This window comes from Saccopteryx leptura, chromosome 1 (genome assembly GCF_036850995.1).
Source record: "Saccopteryx leptura isolate mSacLep1 chromosome 1, mSacLep1_pri_phased_curated, whole genome shotgun sequence".
In the NCBI taxonomy this organism is placed as follows: Eukaryota; Metazoa; Chordata; class Mammalia; order Chiroptera; family Emballonuridae; genus Saccopteryx; species Saccopteryx leptura.
The window spans coordinates 392,657,919-392,678,771 of record NC_089503.1 but is presented as its reverse complement, the minus strand read 5'-3'; the positions used below and the strand labels follow the sequence as shown (position 1 = coordinate 392,678,771).

General features: G+C 49.8%; 1 protein-coding gene and 1 pseudogene across 1 annotated transcript; both read right to left on the bottom strand.

Moving 5' to 3' along the window:
* Nucleotides 1-1,102: 1,102 nt before the first annotated feature.
* Nucleotides 1,103-5,383, bottom strand: LOC136387867 (small ribosomal subunit protein uS3m-like). Its single transcript, XM_066359978.1, has 4 exons — nt 5,323-5,383; nt 5,168-5,236; nt 4,949-5,060; nt 1,103-1,425 (listed from the first exon to the last, which is right to left on the bottom strand). The coding sequence occupies exons 1-4, from the start codon at nt 5,359-5,361 to the stop codon at nt 1,142-1,144; spliced, it is 504 nt and encodes a 167-aa protein (XP_066216075.1). The 5' UTR covers nt 5,362-5,383; the 3' UTR covers nt 1,103-1,141.
* Nucleotides 5,384-10,332: 4,949 nt separating this feature from the next.
* Nucleotides 10,333-13,245, bottom strand: LOC136387866 (up-regulator of cell proliferation pseudogene; annotated as a pseudogene).
* Between the last annotated feature and the right edge of the window lie 7,608 nt (nt 13,246-20,853).

Genomic DNA, 20,853 nt, shown 5'->3' with positions numbered 1-20,853 from the left:
GGTAAGTTGTCTTATAAAGATTTATTCTGCCAAACTTAGCGAAAATCCAACATAAAGTACTTGGTAAGTAGTTGTTATATGCTTTATCTTGCTGTAACTCTGCTTTATAAATTTTATAAAGTAAAGTTATTTTCCTACTTTATCAATCACCATTACTGTGGAACCGGTGGGCAGTTAGAAAATTTTACTACTAACAGAGATACATAAGTGGGCGGTAGATATAAAAAGGTTAACTACCCCTAATGTAGAAGTTTCTAGCTTGCAAGAATAATCGGCCTGACCAGGCAGTGGCGCAGTGGGATAAAGCATCGGACTGGGATGCAGAGGACCCAGGTTCGAGACCCCGAGGTCGCCAGCTTGAGCGTGGGCTCATCTGGTTTGAGCAAAAGCCCACCAGCTTGAACCCAAGGTCGCTGGCTTCAGCAAGGAGTCACTCGGTCTGCTGAAGGCCCACGGTCAAGGCACATATGAGAAAGCAATCAATGAACAACTAAGATGTTGCAACGTGTAATGAAAAACTAATGATTGATGCTTCTCATCTCTCTTCGTTCCCGTCTGTCTGTCCCTATCTGTCCCTCTCTCTGACTCACTCTCTGTCTCTGTAAAAAATAAATAAATAAATAAATAAATAAATAAGAATAATCGGTCATTCGGTTTCAAATCTAAAATAAAGGTTAACCAAGAAACTTCTCTTTCAATAGGAGGCAGAATTTACATACCACCTGGCATTGATTGTAGTTCTTCCCCCTTCCTGGAATCTTGAGGGTAAAATACCTCTAGGCTGGTGAGGGAAGATGAACCCTGAAAGATTTGTAAACATCTTTGATTGTGTTACCTTGAAAGTCTTAATGTTTCTGTGTATCCCCTAAACAAATGTTGCCAGCTTGTACCGTGATGTCACACTCTCCCCAGCTCGTGTGTGATCAAGGGTATATAAGCAGCCCCTGAACTATTTTGGGGACTGCACGATTTGGGTCTGATGCCCCATGTCAGCCATAATGCAGCCAGCATATTTAATAAATCTCCTCCTCTAATAAAACTCTTGAAAATTCATCTGGACTGGGGGTTTTTACATGAACTCGATGAAATGAGGTACAGTGCCTTTCAGAATCTGGGGTGCGGTACTTTATAACAGAATGTCCTAGATATACTTATACACAACTTTTGAGGGCACAGTTTGGAGGTGCAGGCGCACAGGACACTTGTAGAAGTGGGACAGCAGGGTCTCACTGTAGCCCACAAGGAAATAGAACTTGTGCGCAGGCAGCTGCCTCAGAACCAGAGCACAGATCTCCACTTGGTTAGCCCGGCGCTTCAGGACAAGCTGGTCAGCCAGGCAGCCGGGGAAGGTACCCAGCATAAACTTGCGAAGAAAAACATCTTCCACCGTTCGCTCTGCAGCATGGTCCTCACCATCAAGGTTACCTGTAAAGAGAAGGGCACCACAGACTCAACCAAATCTCGAGTTAACACACAATAGCACAGGGCACCCATTCCACCCCCACCTCTGCCACTTTTCTTCTGCAAGTGGAATAAGAACACTTTAAAGTTCAAAATACATTATTTCAATAAACTCACAAACTAGGTGCTATCACTATCCTCACTTTACAAAAGGAAACAGTGAGGTCTTCCTTAGCCAGGACACAAAACTCAGATGATCCCTCTGTCCACTCCCTTTTCCAGTCTTTCTTTCTTTTTAAAATGATTTTAGTTATTAATATTTTAGAGACAGGGGAGGGAGACAGAGAGAAGAGAGAGAGGGAGAAATAGAAAGAGAAAGGGGGAGAGAGGAAAAGAAATGTGGGGGAGGAGGAGCAAGAAGCATCAACTCATGTGTCCCTTGACCAGGCAAGCAGCATTTTGAACAAATAACCTCAGAATTCCAGTTTGACGCTTTATCCGCTGTACCACCACAGGCCAGGCTGTCACTTTTTGCTAACTGCCTTAAAGCACTTTTCATCCCACAGGCCACAGGTGAGGCCATCATCTCCTTCTGAAGTTTGGGACAAGAGCTCTCACCAGCCAGGGCCATGACCTTCACCCAGTGAATTCTCAGTGTGGACCCTGCAAGCCCTCCCTTCTCACAATATCCACAGAGTCTCCACATCCACCTCCAAGTCTCTGAACCATACCCCAGAAAGGGTCGGGGAACAAGAACCTTTAAATATTTCTCTAGATAGATACATCTCAAACATCCAAATTGAAAACCTTCACACTGAACAAAATACAGTTGATTATCATTAATTTACTGTAGTTCTATTCTGTAAACTCACTGTAGACAATGAACTATCAAACACTCAACCATAGCTCCTGGAGAAATGCAAGGGTAGGCTCTGCAAGCCTTTAGCTACAATATACAATATTTTTGTCAATAGATCAATATATTACACAACCTTGCTTCATATCAGGTCTACCGGAAAGTTCTGTCTGTTTCTATCACAAGTTTTGACACATAAGCACGTTTATTTGGCGCATGTGTGCCTCTCTATTTTTATCACTTAATGTATACATACTGACGTAGCAAATTAACTAAAACAAAGTTGGTTCACTTTAGTCTTATGTGTGAAGCGATAGTGTACCCATGGCTACTGATAAAGTTCATTTACGCCACTGTAGTTTTTACGAATTTCAACAAGGAAGAAATGCTACAGAAGCATGTAGAAATTTATTGAAAGTGTTTGGTGTAGGTACAGTTTCTGATAGGACATGCAGAAGATGGTTCGAAAAATTCAAAAGAGGTGATTTCGACCTTTCTGATAAGCCACGTTCTGAGCGACCATCTTTGATGACGATGTTGTTAAGACCATGTTGGAGCAAGATCCTTTTCTGACAACATCGAAGATCGCAGAAAGGCTTAATTCAGCTCAGCAAATCATTTCGGACCATATTCGGAAGAAAGGATTGGTGTGGAAATATTCAAGATGGGTGCCACATATATTAAGTCAGAAGAATTTGGATGATTGAGTCATCATACGCACATCTCTGCTTGCTCGGAACAAAATCAAGCCCTTCTTGAACTGGATAACGGGATGAAAAGTGGATTACCTACAAAAACATCGTAAGGAAAAGGGCATATTGTGAACCCAGAAAACCTAGCCCTTCCACTTCTAAACCAAATTTGACTCTGAATAAGAGAATGTTGTGTATATGGTGGGACATTTGAGGACCAATACATTATGAGCTTTTAAATCCAAACGAAAAGCTCAATTTGGAGAAGTATTGTCAGCAACTGGATAATTTAAAGACAGCAGTTCAAGAAAAGAGGCCAGCGATGTTCAATAGGAAGAACAACATACTGCATCATGATAATGCCAGGTCACATGCTGCTTTGGGGACTCGTCAAAAAATTGCAGAACTAGGCTGGGAAATTGTCGCATCCACCATATTCCCCGGACTTAGCACCCTCCGACTATTACTTGTTTTTGTCTTTACAAAATTTTTTGAAGGGCAAAAAATTCAAAACTGAAGAAGATATCAAACAAGCACTGGTTCAATTTTTTCGCATCAAAAGATAAAACCTTTTTCAAAACTGGGATATACAAATTGCCTCACACTGGCAAGAAATCATTAATAATAATGGCAATTATATTTTTTTTTTTTATTTTTTTTCTGAAGCTGGAAACGGGGAGAGACAGACAGACTCCCGCATGCGCCTGACCGGGATCCACCTGGCACGCCCACCAGGGGGCAATGCTCTGCCCCTCCAGGGCATCGCTCTGTCCTAGTGCCTGGGGCAGAGGCCAAGGAGCCATCCCCAGCGCCCGAGCCATCTTTGCTCCAATGGAGCCTCGGCTGCGGGAGGGGAAGAGAGAGACAGAGAGGAAGGAGAGGGGGAGGGGTGGAGAAGCAGATGGGCGCCTCTCCTGTGTGCCCTGGCCGGGAATCGAACCCAGGACTTCTGCACGCCAGGCCAACGCTCTGAGCCAACCGGCTAGGGCCGCAATTATATTATTTAATAAAGTTTATTGATAGTAAGAAAAATTTGTATTTTGTTTTATTCCAAAAATGGACAGAACTTTCCAGTAGACCATATATATTTCTAAAGACACCTTTTTTATTATGTGGGCTAATTATTACTAAACTCTCCCAACAGCACCATGACTCATGCCTGAAGTAAGCTAATCTAACACGCACATTTCCTCTGTCAAGTATGTCACAGCCTCCCTGGGCTCAGGAACACCAGACAACCCCTCAGCATCACCGCTGTTTAAGGCAGAGGAGTAAACAACAAAAAGCACAAAACTGTGAATACATGGAACCAGCAACTCAAAAGGACACATGGGTACTGTAGGAAAGCTGAAACTAGCAGCACAGACTGGAAGGAGACTTGACTTGGGGTGGTTAACACACAATACAACATACACACGATCATTATACAATTGTAAACCTGAAACCAACACAATTTTACAAACCAATATCACCTCAATAAATTCAATACAAATTTAAAAACTTTGGACAAATACACTGAAACAAAAACAAAAATTTAAAAAAGGGCACTGCCAAGAATAGAAAAATTCACAGAAAATAAAGAAAAACCCGTGCTTCAGAGGAAAGCTGCTGTATTTACAACACACTGTCCCGCGTGTCCAAGTCGACTCTACAGGGTTTCGCTCTTCACTGCCTCCGAGCCACCTGGCGCCTCATTCAATCACAAGTGATTGACAGCAAAGCAACAACACTTCCTGCCTCCAGGCACGCAAATCCCTCCGTGGAGGTTCAATCCGCTCCCCGCGGAAAAAGCCACCGCTGTGTCGCGTTTCCACTCTCGTGCCCTGACGCCTGCTTTCCCACGTCTCCTCTACAGGTGGACGGATTTCTGACTCCACGCGGATCACTGAGTGGAGTAAAACCTCGAACGCGGCTCACTCCTCCTGTACCCGTCACAGCCGAGAACTCGTCGGTGGCGCCGGAGTCGCATCGCCAGCCTCTGGCACCGTCGTCCCCTCACCTGTGTGCAGCGACAGCCAGCCCTTGCGGTGCGCGATGTGGTGAGGCGCGTGCGCCTCCTCGTACGTCACCGGCTTGTCCCCTTTGCTCACTCGGACCCGGGCCGCCCGATTCTAGGAGGACAGAGAGGCCGTCAGTCCGCACGCCCGACCCAGGCGGGCACCCGGCCCCGGCCCCGGCCCCGGCCCCGGCCCCGGCCCCTGGTCCCCGGGCGGCTCACCTTGGCGCTCACCGCGGAGACGTGAAGGGCGCGCCAGGCACACGGCAGCTCTCGGCTCCAGGACAGCACCTGCGTGTGTGGAGGGGGAATCGTAACACGAAACCCGGGGCAGCCATGACCCACCAAGCCCACCTCCCGCCGCCGAGCCCGCTCACCCGCTGTCCGAGCCTCCAGCTACCCATGGGCGCCGCCATTTTGGCTGAGCGCAGTGCGTGACGCTCCACCGCGCCGCGGGGGCAAAGGTCAGCGCGCCGTGGATGAGATCAAATCGGAGCCGGCGCAGCTGCGACTCTGCGGCGGAGGGCGGGGCACGAGGGCGAATTGAGGGCGGGGCCGGGCGGACCCACGCTCTGGTGCTCATTTCTGCACCTCCTCGCCGGCCGCCGCTGGAGCCGCGGTTCGGGGCGGAATGAGCGTGAGGTTTCGCCCGAAAAGTTTGTCCCGGTGTCCCGAGGACGGCAACGTGCCCCTCGCCGCGCTCCCGGGCCTCCCCTTGGAGCGTTTTCTCAGTTTTTACACATTCAGCTACTTGAGTTGTCTCCAAATATTTTTTCTGCAATGTCGATATTAAAGCCCTAACGATACATGGAAACAAGCTCACAAAAACTGTCAAGATGCCATTTAAGAAAAAAAGATCGTCTACTTATATTCACACAGTAAAAATATACAAAAAATAATTTCAAGTGTTAGCAGTAGTTATCTTTGGAAAGTATGATGATGTATAATTTCTTTTGGTTTGTACATTTTTTTCTCCTTGAAGTCTCTGTATTCTCTTTAATGAACATATCTAGTATTACGTATTTCTCATAACTTACTTTGCTTTTTAGGCCGTATTTAATTTACTTTTAAAACTTTCTATTACAGTTTACTTTCAGTAGTTTTTTCAAATAATTGTCTTTAAATCAAACTCCTGGATTTATCCACAATGAAGAACAAACACGTTTTGGTTAAAACTTCACCCAATTTTTCAACGAGGCTCTATGCAAAAGGGAGGGGCTTCACTCTGCCCTCGGCGGGTCAGAACCTCAGGACTTGATGCTCAGACCAGGGCACTAACACCGTCATTGGTCTCCACGGACGACTACAGCGAGGGGGAAAGTACCAACACTGGATGTCTTATTTCAGAATTCAACACTGTAATGGGGAAAAAAACCCCAAAACACAAAATTTAGGCTCCAGGTTCTGGAGTTGTGCCCTGGTGGAACAATCTGTACACTTGAGCCTCAGTTCCATTTTCTATAAAATGGTTTTTTGGCTGATACCATGTCATAGAACTGTCAGTAGAAGTAGTTGTCATTGGTTCTGTTAGGCTGATCATGTGAAATCGCCAACACTTGGCCTTTTTTAATCTACATCATCCACCCTGATGTTGCAGCAGCTGTGGTTTCCAAGGGAGGAAGGACAACACTAGCATCTATGTGGAGGGCAAATGCATGCACCGGTGTTGCCCAACATTGCACTGGGAGAGGAAAAGGGACCAAGAAACTCATCTTGGCTTCAGTCTGTACATTCTGCATGATCAAGATTTCTTTGACCACTTGAAGATGGGTCCTCAAAAAAACCGTTAATAGAAGGACAGTGTCTTTCACTTTACTAGAAATGTTTTATTTCTAATTTATTAACTGTGGCCTCCAGCTGTTCTGCATACTGGGTAAGGGGGCGGAACAGGGGTGAGATGTTCTCCGATCACAGTAGTTTCCAACTGTGAGACCTTCCACCTCTTCCTGAAGGAGCCTTTTAGACTGATAGTATTTCATTGTCCAGTTTTATAATTTTATTTTAGAGAGACGTCCCCATGTTTCATTCTCCACACCCACTATCCATTGTTGAGGCACAGAATGGAGTAGGTTCAGTGGGCTAGGTCCCAAGCTAGTATTACTGACTTTAGCTTTGGGGTGCTGAGATAATCATCTCCCGACTCCTGATAGACCCAATTACAAACATCCTGTGCCACACTGGGACCTGTGGGAAGAAGCCGCAAGTCCAGGACTTGGAGTAGATGGATATGGAAATTGGCTTCACATGTACCAGCAACACTTTACTTCCTGACTCTGACACGGCACTAGATCTGGACACAAAAGAGGGCTGATGCTGCATTACACAGGGAACAGGGAGCCTGGATGGGGAGGGCAGAAGAGCTAAGGTAAGGACCGTAACAGGAGCACTTACAGGGGCCTGACACCCTCGGGTGGAAGAATGAAGGTGAGGCTGACATCAGAGACTGTCCTGAGGGAGAAGTGCCTGCTGGAGAGGGCCAAGGACAGGCAGAAGGAGGCTGGGGCATACAGCAGCATGTGGGAGCTGAGGGGTGAGAGGTGGAAAGTCGCCACAACCAGGATCAAGGACTTCTTGGCTCATTTCTGCAGCCCTGACTTGTCAGTGCTTTTAACACTGAATTCTGAACTAGTTTTACTGATGTCTTAGGAACTCATGATAGGTTTATAACCAAAATTATATTTTTACTAGTGATTCAGAAAAAAAGAATTTTTCTTCCCTGGGCTCACATCTGAGGAGCTAGGGAGAGCTACAACAATATCAGACTTACATTCGCACAGATTTCTTTTTTTTTTTTTCGGTAACAGAGTCAGAGAGAGAGACAGGCAGGAAGGGAGAGAGACAAGAAACATCAATTCTTCCTTGTGGCTCCTTAGTTGTTCATTGATTGATTTCTCATATGTGCCTTGATCAGGGGGGCTACAGCAGACTGAGTGACCCCTTGCTGGAGCCAGCGACCTTGGGATCAAGCTGGTGAGTTTTGCTCAAACCAGATGAGCCCGCGCTCAAGCTGGCGACCTCGGGGTCTCGAACCTGGGTCCTCTGCGTCCCAGTCCGACGCTCTATCCATTGCACCACTACCCAGTCAGGCTCACACAGTTTTCTAACACCAACCCTGCTAGGTCCTGTGTCTCAGTAAAACTAAGATATTACAGACATTGCTTAATACACCATTAAGAAAGAGAAGTGTATCCTTTTGAAAATCTGTTGAAAGCTATAAACCTTTTCCACAGAAGGAACAGCACACACTTAATTTTCAGGAATTCAATGACTGAACCTTAACTTTACACAATGGGTAGACCCCAAATAAAGAGCCCTCGGTTAGTAGGGAACCAGTTGAGCTTCCCTGTTTCAGATTTCAGGAATAGCTAGAATAAGTTTTCAAAGGAACTGATTGCCCTGGCCAGTTGGCTCAGCTCAGCGGTAGAGCATCGGGCCAGCGTGTGGAAGTCCCGGGTTTGATTCCCAGTTAGGGCACACAGGAGAAGCGCCCATCTGCTTTTCCACCCTTCCCCCTCTCCTTTCTCTCTTTCTCTTCCCCTCCTGCAGCCAAGGCTCCATTAGAGCAAAGCTGTCAAGAACGCTGAGGACGGCTCCATGGCATCCGCCTCAAGTGCTAGAATGGCTCCAGCCCCAATGGAGAAATACCCCAGATGGGCAAGGCATTGCCCCTGGTGGATCTAATGCCGGGTGGATCCCAGTGGGGTGCATGCGGGAGTCTGACTGCCTCCCTGCTTCTAACTTCAGAAAAAATTTTTTTTAAATAAATAAATAAAATAAAAGGGACTGATGGATATTCAACAATCCTAAGACAGGTCTCCAGTGCCTGAACTTGGGACCCAGAAATATTCTGCTGGATTTCCCACTGTGTTGGAGAAGCACCAGGGTAGCTTCCATGGCCCTGGATGGAGGAAATAACAGGTTTGTGGTTTTCAAGGTGAACCAACATCTTAAAATTTGTTTTACTTAATGATACAGGAAGAGATGAGCTTGCAGTGCTTGAGGATTACAAATTCTTTTTAAGTTTCAGAAGGGAAAACATTTCCCCAAATTTATTAGCAGAAGACCAGGTTTCCAGAGTGCCAGTATGGCGCACGGCCTGTTCTGCACGTCCAGAGGCTCACAGAACCCAAGGGGCAATGCCCCAGACACCAAGGAAGCCGCAGGTGTCCTCGCACTTCAGAAAAGGGACCAAGGGGCCTGCATTCAAGGACGGGTTCCAGGACACAGGGCTCACTTTCCAAGTCTGGCAACAGCAATGAAAGGGACACAGAGAGCTCCTGATCACCTTGAGGCCAAGTTTTCCTGTAACCACAAAGCAAGGGGGCCCCAAGGCCTCAGCTGAGATTCACAGAGCTAGTGACACAGCTGGAACTGGGTTCTGAGGCTCAGTGAGGTCACCTTGGTGAGGGCTAGTGCAGGCCAGGACTTCAGCTGGAGAAAAGACAGGGAAGGGCCTCAAATTCTGGCTCGAATGGCAGCAGGGGGGCCCATTTCAGGAGCAGTGCAGGGAAGTGAAGGGCTGGCACCGAGGGCCTAGGGGGTGAGCCTGCTGCCCTGAGAGTGTGGGAAGTAGAGAGGCAGCACTGACGGCAGCGGCTCCCTCTCGGCTCACTGCCCACACAGGTCTGCTGCTCTGGGCCCGTCCTCACCTACAGAATGGGACAGTGATGGAGGCACTTTGGAGCTACTACAAGGACAGTTAGCTCAGTTTCCCAGTAACAGCCTGAAGAATGGGTCTTCTTTCAGGGCCCAGCATGCACCCCTCCCTCAGAAGACACTGGTCCTCTTGGAGGAAACATGAACATTAGGGCCAGAGAGGAACTGCCTGTTACTCTCATTTGTGCATTCATTTGTTTCACAAACATTTATTAAAGCGCCCACAGTGTACCAGGCCCTGGGGTGACAGGGAACACACAGCCCCTGCTCTCAAGGATCTCACCGTCTGGGGAGGAGCATATGTGTGACCAGGTAAGTCACAATGCACATGGTCGTGCTGTGGGAGGTGTACACAACATGCTGTGGGGTGTAGGACACAGAAGAGCGAGCAGGGTGGGGTTGGGGCGGGCTTCACGGTCAGTCAATAAATAGACTTGCCCACATGGGCATTCACTGAACGAGCTGCACCAACCCACTGATGCTGGGCTTGCCAGGAAGGCCTGTCTGCTTCCTAGGGCCCCTTCCCTACCCCTCTCCTGGAGACCCGTGTGCCCAACTGCAGTGATAGAGGGCACCCCTCTGCTCCAGAAACAGATGAAGGAGACCCCACTGCAGGGGTCACCCACGGAGCTGAGACAGAGCTCTTGTCTGCACCTGACCCCAGGGCTGCTACACCCCAGCAGCCTCTCTCCCCACTGCTCAGGAAACGCCAGGCCCCGTCTTTGCCTTTCTACCTTCTCACATAGGCAGGGCACCAGCCCTCTCAGATGCCAACCCCAGGTGGACACCCCTCAGACCAGCTGCAACTCACAGCTGGCTCACCAGCTCGATGAGCTGCTGAACGTTCTTGTTGGGGTTGGACAGGCCATTCCTGATGTTCTTCAGCAGGCACCTCTTCAACTCAAAAATGGCTTCACTGTACCCCAAGCTCACAGCAGCCATGGGAGGCACTCCATTCCAAAGGCCAGGGATGTGCCACACGTGCTGCTTCTCTGGGTCACAAAAGGCCAGGTATGCTAGCGTCCGGAGGCCCTCTCCCTGTCTGTCCACCTGGGCGGCAGCTCTGCTCACATCATCAGGGTGCTCCAGCAGCGGCCTCCTCTCCCGAGGCTTCGGGCCGGGGACAGACATGTCGTGAAGGTTCTGGTACACACACTGGTAGTTAGGCACGTGCCCCATTTTCTCCAGCCTCAGAAAAGCATGCACAACAGCAGGTGGAATGTCCCTTCTTTCAGCTAAACTGACCACAACGATGTTGCTCAGCCCCATCATCAGAGTGGCCAGGGAGACCTCCAGCTCAAAGCGCTCCCCAGCCGTGGCCGGGGCGCCTCCTATTAAACCCCCTGAGTCTATCACTAGGATGTGGACACAGCCCAGGTCCTGGCTGAAGGACTCAGCCACCGTAACAAGTTGCATAAAGGCCCCCCCGAGGCCCACGACCCCTCCCTGTGGCAAACCAAAGCCCGAACATGGTATTGAGGAGAGTGGACTTCCCTGTAGCAGGCACGCCCAACGCCGACACCACCACTAGCAGCGACCTTCTCTCCAGGTGCGCATGTAGCTCCTTCAAGAGCCCCGTGACCCAGCGCAGAGGGGCGCTCAGCGTGTTCCCATCGATCAGCTCCAGGGGCAGCCCCTGGACCAGCAGTTCCAAGGCCAAGCCTGGGAATTGGCCAGGCGCCTCTGGCCTGCTGGCAGCTTCCCTGCCTCCACAAGGCAGCTCTCTGCCTCATAAAACTGCCCCATCTCCCGCAGGAAGTGCTCCACCCCCAGGGGTTCCGGCCAGAGCGGCTCACGGAGGTCCCCAGCCCCAACCTGCTTCAGTCTCAGGGTCAGAACTGCCTCTGGAGACTGTCTCGGCCTTGGTTGGGCCACCCAGGCCAGCCCCCACTCCATCCACCTCAGGAAATACTGCCTCTCGCCTAAGGAGGGGCAGCTGATGCCCGCGATGAACTCCTGCATGCCCCCTGCAGGGTCGTGGCTGCTCTGCTGTGTGCGAAGTTCCAGCAGCCGGTGGCTCAGCTCTGCCCGGTGCTTGTCCGGAGGGTCCACCGCCCACTGCACCTGGCACAGCTCCTTCTCCACCCGGGCTGCCTTTCTCCACGGCTCCCCCTGCAGTTTCAGCTCGTCCCGCCGGTAGGCATCTGAGTCTTTGATGTTCCTGGTGATCCGCTCCATCCGGTCCTTCGCCCGCTGACACTCCTCACAGTCCTCGCCGACCTTCAGCCCCAGCTTGCGGGCTGCGTGGGCCATGTCCTCCACCGACACCCTCCTGCAGGGGGACCGGGCCACGTGCGCCACAATGGAGCGGACCCTGCGTGTGAAACGCACCCCGTCTGTGCTGCTGACCTTCACAAGCACATGTGAGTGGTCCAATTTCAGCACGGGGATCAGCCTGTTCAGGAACCGCAGGTTGGAGTTGCGTTTCCCATGGTAGGGACTCAGGATGAAGTAGTACTTGGTGGCTGACCCCTTCATAGAGGACAGCAGTTTGTACTCCTTCTTACTGATGTTGTCGGTCAGGATGAACACGGCCGAGGAGACTTCTGTCAAGAGCTTAAACTGCAGCCAGTGAGACCCAATGTCGCCTCTGAGGTTCAGAAAGGCCACGGGCTCAGAGAAGAGGTCCAGGTACCCCCTGCCACTGGGTAGGAACCAGGAAATCTCCACCAGCCCATCTGCAATCTCACGAGGGCTGGTGCCCAGGCTCATATTCCGATGCCAGAAGCAGTCTCGCTGCCCGTGGCCCGGGCTGAGCACGGCATTGAGCAGCTGGGACTTGGAGTTGCTGCTGAACTCCATGCGCACGAAGGCGAAGGCGGGCGCCCGGGGCAAGACCATGCTGTCCTCCCGGAGGCTGCCCACGCCCCTTGGGGGCTGTGACCACCATGTCCGCACGATACCCCGCATGGCCCACAGCAGGAAGGTGTGGGCGTGGTTCTCCGAGTCGGGCAGAATGAGCGGGAGCTCGAACTGGCAGAGAGACATCCTCAGCATGATTTCTTGCTGCAGGAAACTGTCAGAGGAAAGCAGCAGGGCACAGAGGAGGTCCAAGGGATTCACGGGCGTGTCAGGGGTGGGCAGCTCCGAGAAGGAGTAGATGTCCGCGGAGATGTCATCAGCGGTATCCCAGTAGATGACCTCCTCCTCCATCTGGCTCTCCTTCTCCACAGGCCGGGTGTCTGGGAGCACATCCAGCACGATGGTGGTGTTCCTGGCCTTGGCATTGAGGGCCTGCAGCTTCCGGAGGAAGTTCCAGGGCAAGTCTTTGGGAGCCTGCGGAGCCCAGTTCCTCATACTGTCACTGCTGATCTGCAGGGCGTCCTGGAGGCCGAGTTTCTGGACCTGGTGTGTCTCTAGCCCCAGAAGCAACAGCATTTCCTGCAGTCGGCTCCTCTCCACTGTAGAGGGAAATGAAGACATAAGTGCTCACCACGCAGGGCAGGGGCCAGGGCAGAAGCAGAGAGGGAACACCAGCATGAGGGTGGGGTGGCCTCCTTCAGAGAGCAGAATGCAGGATCCCTGGGCCACCTGAGACCAAGACACACATAAATCACACCCCCCAGGTCTGAGCACAGGCAGGCACGTGGACATCAGAGAAGGACAGGACACCAGGGGCCTCAGACAGACGTCTGTGTATCTGTTTCTCCTGCAGCCTATGGGCTCCAGCACTGAGCCCAAATCAACTGGCTGGAGTGAGTGCACCCCGACGTGCGGGCAGCCCGTTCTCCCCCCCCACCCCCGCGGGCATCTGTGCTTCTCCCTGCACTCGTTCTGGCAGTGGGTCCCCTCACACTGTAACCGGTCTGCCACAGGTGACACCATCCCTGATTCACTATGATTTTCTTGTTCCTGTTCTTTCCTCTTTACAAAATAATTAGAGAATATTTAAACAAAACAGGGAATTATTATTAGAGTGCTGCAAACCATAGCTAAACTATTTTGCAAGTCTGAAGCCAATAGTACGGATCTAAATTTTTATTGTATTCAAGTCTTTGTTAGAGATGATCATAATTCTGCTCTTATTTGTTCTCACCTTACATCACCCATTCTGATCCAGCCTCTTACAAACACTGCATGCTCACAACAGTCATGCCAAAGGTTTCGGCCACTTCCCTGCCTTGGACATGGTCTCTTACCAATTTTCATATTACATGTAACTAGTACACTTTTAATGATAATAAGTCAACAAAATGAACACGATTCCTGCTGCTCTCCTGGATTCTCTTCATTCCTTTCTCCAAAGAGGAAGCGGCCCCTGTGACGCTACCCTAGGTGCTCCTGGGAACTATGGGGGCAGTTTCCTCAGAAGAACAGGACGGTTGAGGCCCAGGACCAGGTAACCAGTAGCAGTCAGAGCACTGGGGCACATCTGTCTCACTTCCCCGCAGGGTCCACCAGCTGCCTCCTGTCTGCATGGACTCAGCAGGTTCTCGGGCGTGTGGCTGCAGCACGACCAGGAGCTGGTGAACTTGCTGCAGAAACAGCACTTGTAGGGAGAGACACTGAAGAAGAAACTCTCCATACGTGTTACTCAGGTTTCTCAGCCTTGACGAAATGAAACCAGGGATATTTTCTTATCAGACAGGGAACAACTGTCTCTACAGTATTTCTGAAGCAGCACGGTAGTTAAGTGCTGCAGGGAAAAGCCAGAGCAGAAAGCCTGTTACATACACACTCATGCCCAGTGCATGACTCTCCACAGGCCTGTATATGAAACCAGCACACCATAAGTGGTTCCCAAACCAGGCTGTGCTTTAGAATCACTTTGAAAAGGACTTGTTAAAAATAACACCCAGAGATGCCAACTCCGTTACTCTATACTGTAATAGCTTCCAGGTGTTTGCTTTTTCTGGCAATATTATTAATATGTAAGTTGATATAAAGAGTTAGTGGCTCTGGCCAGTTGGCTCAGTGGTCAAGTATCGGCCTGGCATGTGGAAATCCCAGGTTCGATTCCCAATCAGAGCACACAAGAGAGGCGTCCATCTGCTTCTCCACCCCCTCCCTCTCATCTCTCTCTCTCTTCTCCACCCCTCTTACAGACATGGCTAGCTTAGAGCAAGTTGGCCCCTCCGCCTCAGGCACTAAAAAATGGCTCCAGTTGCCCCAGATAGGCAGAGCGCTGCCCCCTGGGGGGTCTGCTGGGTGGATCCCTGTCAGGGCACATGCTGGAGTCTGTCTCTACCTCCTCTCCTCTCACTAAAATTAAAAAAAAAAAAAAGTTAGTGGACTAGACATGATTTTGATGCAGCCAAGTGTGGGGACCACCAGCATGGATGCTGTCTTTCTTCAACAGGACAGGAAGTTGTAGCAGTGAGAAGAACATGTGCCTCTCCTCTCCTCCCTCCCCACCCTCCCCTCCGCACCCTCTCCCTTCCCACAGGACCTGCGCTCTGGACTCCACCCTGACCCCTTCTCCGAGCTCCCTTCCCTGTGACTCCCCCACTGGGCCACTGCGGCCCCCACAGACTCCCCCAGGAACTCCCTCCCCCCCCCACCTAAACCCTTCCTCACTTCTCTCCCCCCACAGGGACGCCCTGGACACCCCCGACTCCACCGCGAAGTTTCCGCGACGGGTCTACGACGCCAGCGGGAACCATGGGCCCCAGTCGGACCAGTGGGAACGCATCCCCCTAGGCTGACGACTGAAGACTCCACGAAAGGGCACCATTCCCCCCAAACGAAAGTGAACGACCTCCCTGAAGACTCCATAGCTTCATAACTAAAGGTAAGAGCCCCCATTTACATGTAAGGTTTTTTCAGAGTCCAACACACTTTCATCCTCAGAGAGCTATGGCACCCAACTTAGACTAAGAACCTGTTCTAAGAACACCAACGGGCGCCTCCTGCGACATGACAAATCTGTCTTCATGTGCACACTGTGCGCCCTCACAGACAGGGGGCCGGCAGAAAGCATCCACCCGGTGGACTCCAACCAAACACAGACCACAGCCTGACCTGTGGTGGGGCAGTGGATAAAGCATCAACCTGGAAACGCTGAGGTTGCTGGTTCAAAACCCTGGGCTTGCCTGGTCAAGGCACATATGGGAGTTGATGCTTCCTGCTCCTCCCCCCTTCTCTCTCTCTCTCTCTCTCTCTCTGTCTGTCTCCCCCCTCTCTATAATGAATAATTAAAATCTTAAAAAAAAACAAAAACAAACACAGACCACAGCTGACAGAAAACCTCGGAACACAGAAGGGAAAAATCACAGAAAGTAAGTGGCACGATGCTTCTCTCCCCTCACAGCCTTCTCATCCTAATCCATGGCACGTTTTTTATTACAAAAGTAACCTAACTTTGCCACTGAAGGTTTCCCTGTTTCTACATTCAAAGCTCACTGAGGGGAGAAATTCTATTTCTTCCATCACAACGACCATGAGACATGAAATAAATTTTCTTTCACAGAAAATGCATGAGCAGGCTCTTCTCTGAACACTTCTTTTTAACATACCGAGCAGCCACTACCCATTGCAGAATGTCTGCCTTAAGAAACCCTCAGCTCCGTCTCCAATCCCTACTCCCTCTCCTTCACTCTTACTTACCTGAAACCACCTTCACCTCCCTTTACTCCACTCTCTCTCCTCCCGGCACCCATGACAATGAGTCTCCAAGGCAAAGGAGACCCATGGTGAGCGGCATCGCCTCCACTTTGACCTCTTCACAACCCACCATGTACCCACAAGAATACACTCATTTCAGAAGCTGATCAACAACTGCTGGTTGACACAGTCACAGCAAAGAAAATCAACAGTTGCTGGTTGACACAGTCACAGCAAAAGGAGAGGTGCAATGATTCTCCCCCTTTAACTTCTTGAATTAATTTGGCCTTTTATCCCCCCCCCCTTTTTCTCTGGGGTGTGTGTGTGCTATCATTTATGGCACAGGGAGAATAGCACCATACTTTTCCCTGCAGATTTGCAGTAATTTCTCTGGAAGTGAGACAGAGGGTGTAAATTCCACAGAAAAGCGTATAAGCACCTTTTCCTAGGCCCATAGACCTAGGAGGCTGGCTATGATATCCCCCAAAAGGGGCTAGATTTATGGAATAACTCCCTCCTAAAATCTTATTAGAAAAATCTAGATTATGACTTATGAATAGGTAGAATTCAGAGACTAAACACAAAAGCACCTTTCAGCCTAAACCCAATCCATTACTTAACCCCCAGTCCATTACTCATTATAAAAATAGAAAAAATTTCCTCTCACATAGCTTCTTACATACCTAGCCTTCAGATATGGAATGTTCTGGGAGTAATAGTTGGAATTACTAATAGATAAAAAATAGTAGACAAACATAGCTTTTACTAGACAATAGGTAGCTAAGTTAAATAGAATCAACAGAGTCTTTTTAGAAGTTTGTGCCAATAATGTTGTTGCTGCTGCTCAAGTTATTGTATAACTGTACTTAATGACTTACCACCTGATTCACAGCTTAAAAAAATATACTAACCCTTTCCTGGAATTTTTACTCATATTAAAGCAAAAATGACTGTTTATCAATATATTCTGCATACCATGTAATTATAACTTAGTGTATAAAAATAAAGCTATACTAGCCCATGGCAGAGATGCCTGGCAGTGAATGCTAAAGAATTCGGCTCTCTCACTCGTTTCTTGCTGGCTGATGCTGTCTCTTCCTGCGGGGACCCCTGGATCCACCCTGGGGCAGGACCCCAGCACACTCAGAGGAAAGCTATGGGACAGTCGGGTGAGCTGAGACCCAATGACCCCTTCACTTATCCATGACCCTAACCTTCTCCCTTCCTTAATACTAATACACCCCAGCCCCCTGCTCGAATGGCCTCAGCTTCCCCATGGGCTATTTTGTTCCCCTCCCTCTACCAGGAACCCAAATCACTAGACACAGCAATAACCGACTTCTCTGGATTTTAGAAAGCTTCCACTGTGCTAGGTCACTGCAACCCTACGTCTGAGCCCTCTCAGGACAGATTTGCACGTCACTTCACTGCTCCTCTGTCAGACCTTCCATCGCGGGGCTCCTCTTCTCCTCAGAGCCTCAGGGACCCAGTCTGGGGGGCACCCTTCCTTCCCTCTGTGTTCAGTCGTAGAAAGGATGAACGCTGACTCCATCTCCCTTGGATTCACACTACTAAACCTCTCCCTCACAAACTCAACAGCACTGCCACACTCCGCACACCCGGGACACACAGGAAAGGACAGGTAATCTGGATAAAAATTTCCTGACACTACAGGCGGACAGTTTTTTTTTTTTTTTTTCCTCGGATGCAACCAAGTCGTTCACTGGCCATGGAGTGTCGGCAGAGGCCACCCGACACTGCTTGGCGGATCACACCCACCCATAAAGACTCGCTAAAGTCGGTGGGCCCTGCTTTCCCACGGACTCTTCCACTGCCCTTGCAATGGACCCTTTCAGTTCACTTTCAACTGTGGACCAACCTCCCGGCTACAGGGTAACCCAGTGATCGCTGACCCCCTCCTTCAGTGGGTGAGATAAAACCCCCTCTGTTTCCTCTTCGCTTTTCCTGCGCTGATGCCTGTCTATCCTATCTAACGATAGCACGCCTTTGAAATGTAAGGGTAATTTTTTCCTGCAGTCCTCAGAGCAAGCATATCAGCAGAGCAGAAGCCAACCACCCACACCATTGTTACTATCACGGTCATTGTTACCTATCTTATTCCTGCCCACGTAAAAGAAATTTCAGTATATACATTTTTACTTTAAATCAGTCCCACAGAATTCCCCAGTTTGCGTTCTCATTCTCGGCCTCCCTAATCTATCACCAATCAATTTCATGTAACCCCCATGTCTTCAACTTCGATTCTGATGTACAAAACACTGGGCAAAATGCCATTTGCCAGATAATTTTTTCAGTCGCTGAGACTTTGATTACCAGCAATTGTCAACAGTTTGGCTACAATAAACTCATAAATATTCTACAGGTCTGGACGTTGCTTAAGTTGACAAGGGAGACCCGGAGTGGAAAGGCTCCCTCCCCTTACTAAACATCTCCAGGGAGATGCCGCCCTTCCATGGAATCAGAGCCACTCTATAGAGGGAGGGCCCTTCACTCAGAAGGTCACCTAATCCAAGGAGGGAGATCCTCTCCAGGGAGTTATCCGCTCTCCCGACAGGAAGCTCCTGTCTAAGGCGAGGCTGGAGCTCTTTTCCAGGTAATGACCCAACCACAAGGAAGTATCCCGCCCTCGCATCCACGCCCGGCTCCTTGGAGCCCCGCGCCATCCCCGCCCCGCGCTGTTGGCGTGCCTCGGTAGCCCTGCCCCGTGCCACCCCGAACAACGCCATCACCCCTGCACTGCGGGACCCTGCCTGTCTCTTCATCGCATCGCCATCCACCCTGCCCTGCGCAGCTTGGCCCTGGCCGCCCCACTTCTAGCAGTCTCTGCCCCTCAGAGCCATGACCCACACCTTCCCCACCTGTCCCACCCATCACTGTCCCTGCCCCTCAGCAGCCATGCCCCACACCTTCCCACGCAGTGCTTCCTACCCTGTTCTCACCCCCAGCCCCAGGCTGTAAGCCTCGCCCCACGCCTTCTGCACCTCAGGCCGTCTGCAAGCCTTGCCGCCCCACCCACCGCTCCCTCATAGTCCCCGCCCCCATCCATCACTGCACCACACCATCCCCACGCCTGGCCCCACACCAACCCCGCCCCGTGCTGTCCCCGCCCCCTGCCATGCCTAAAGCAGAAGCATGCAAAGAAATTCAAAGTGAAAAAAGGGGAAAAGACACATTGGTGATGTAGAAGTAGGTTGACAGTTTTTTGGTTACATGCACCCAGATAGCAGCAGAGGAAAACACTTTCTGGTGACTTTTACCTAGCTGTTATTTTCAAGATGCACATGAGGTGGCAGCAAAAACATAGTTGTGGGATTTTTTTCCTAGACAGGTCCACTGTGATGTTGATCCAAATATGTGCAAAACAGAGTAGCATACCCCCTGGCTGATGGCTCGGTTGGTTGGAGCATCGTGCTGAGATGCAGAGGTGGCTGGTTCAATCCTTGGCTGGAGCACATACAGGAACAGATTGATGCTTCTGTCTCACTCTCTCCCCTTCCCCTATCTGGATTCAATGAAAAAGAAAAAAAGAAAAATAATAAAAATTAGACAATGGCACTGCCCACAGCATTAAATGAGAATCCAGACCTGGTAATGATTCCTATTTTAAGACCCTCACATGCTTCACCTTATCTATTGCTCCCATTTGCTGAATAAGATAGGGATGATTGTTATCTCCATTTCACAGATATTTGAACTAAAGACTGATTCTAACATAGTTCAAAGTCCAGAACCAATGGTTCAAGATCGGCCAGAAGAGTGCACACTCACAGTGTCCTGGACAATTTGAGCAATCCAAGTACTCTTTGCAGCCTTGTGTTGAATATTGTACTTTTTAAAAGTTTTTATATTTTTAGGAAAATCTACACATAACCTGATGGTCCAGTGTTGGGCAGATAAAATATATTAAGCTCACTTTGTTAAAGATGGCACTGCCTATGTGGAAGGCCATCACCCAGGTGATGGTATTGGTTGCCCTTCTTGCGTGGGATGGGCATGATTATATTAATGTGTGTTGGGGTTGGGCTGCGGGCAGGTAGAATCCTTGTAGCCTGGGGCTTGGTGTTGGGACTATGCCTTTCCCACCCTTTTTGATGTGGGGTGGTGCACTCTCATAAGAAATCTCATTATGCCTCAGATAAGTGACTTTGTATTAGGGACTTCCTTATTTGTATATTGGATTAAAAATTTTGGTTTCTACACTATAAAGTGGGGCAGACCGGGAGCTTGCTCTCTCTCAATTCCTGAGAGTAGCATTAGAGAGGAAAGCAGAGAAAGGCCAGTGGAGGACAGGAGAAGCAGCCAAGATGGCGAATGCTGAAGGAGAAGCCAGTTAGTGCAGAGTTTGTGCAGAAAGGAGATGGGGAACAGAGGTGAATAACACTAGTGAGCTAGAAAACTTTGATTCTAGGAAATTCAAATAAGTCAGTAGCTTTGAGAGCACTGAATGAGTGGGTTTTGGGGCCCACTGTGTGTATTACTTGCCCACCAGGTGCAAGCTAGAATTAAAGCTAATGGTTAACCAGTTTTGGCTCCGTTGCTACATTACCGACTGTCTGAATCAAATGCAAACCCATCCAGCTTGCCATGTTCTCACTGGAGGTGGTATTTGAGGTGGAACTTGGACAGGAAATGAAATAGGATAGGTGGAGAGGGAGGAGGTGGCCTGGCCCTTCCCAGATGGTAACCAA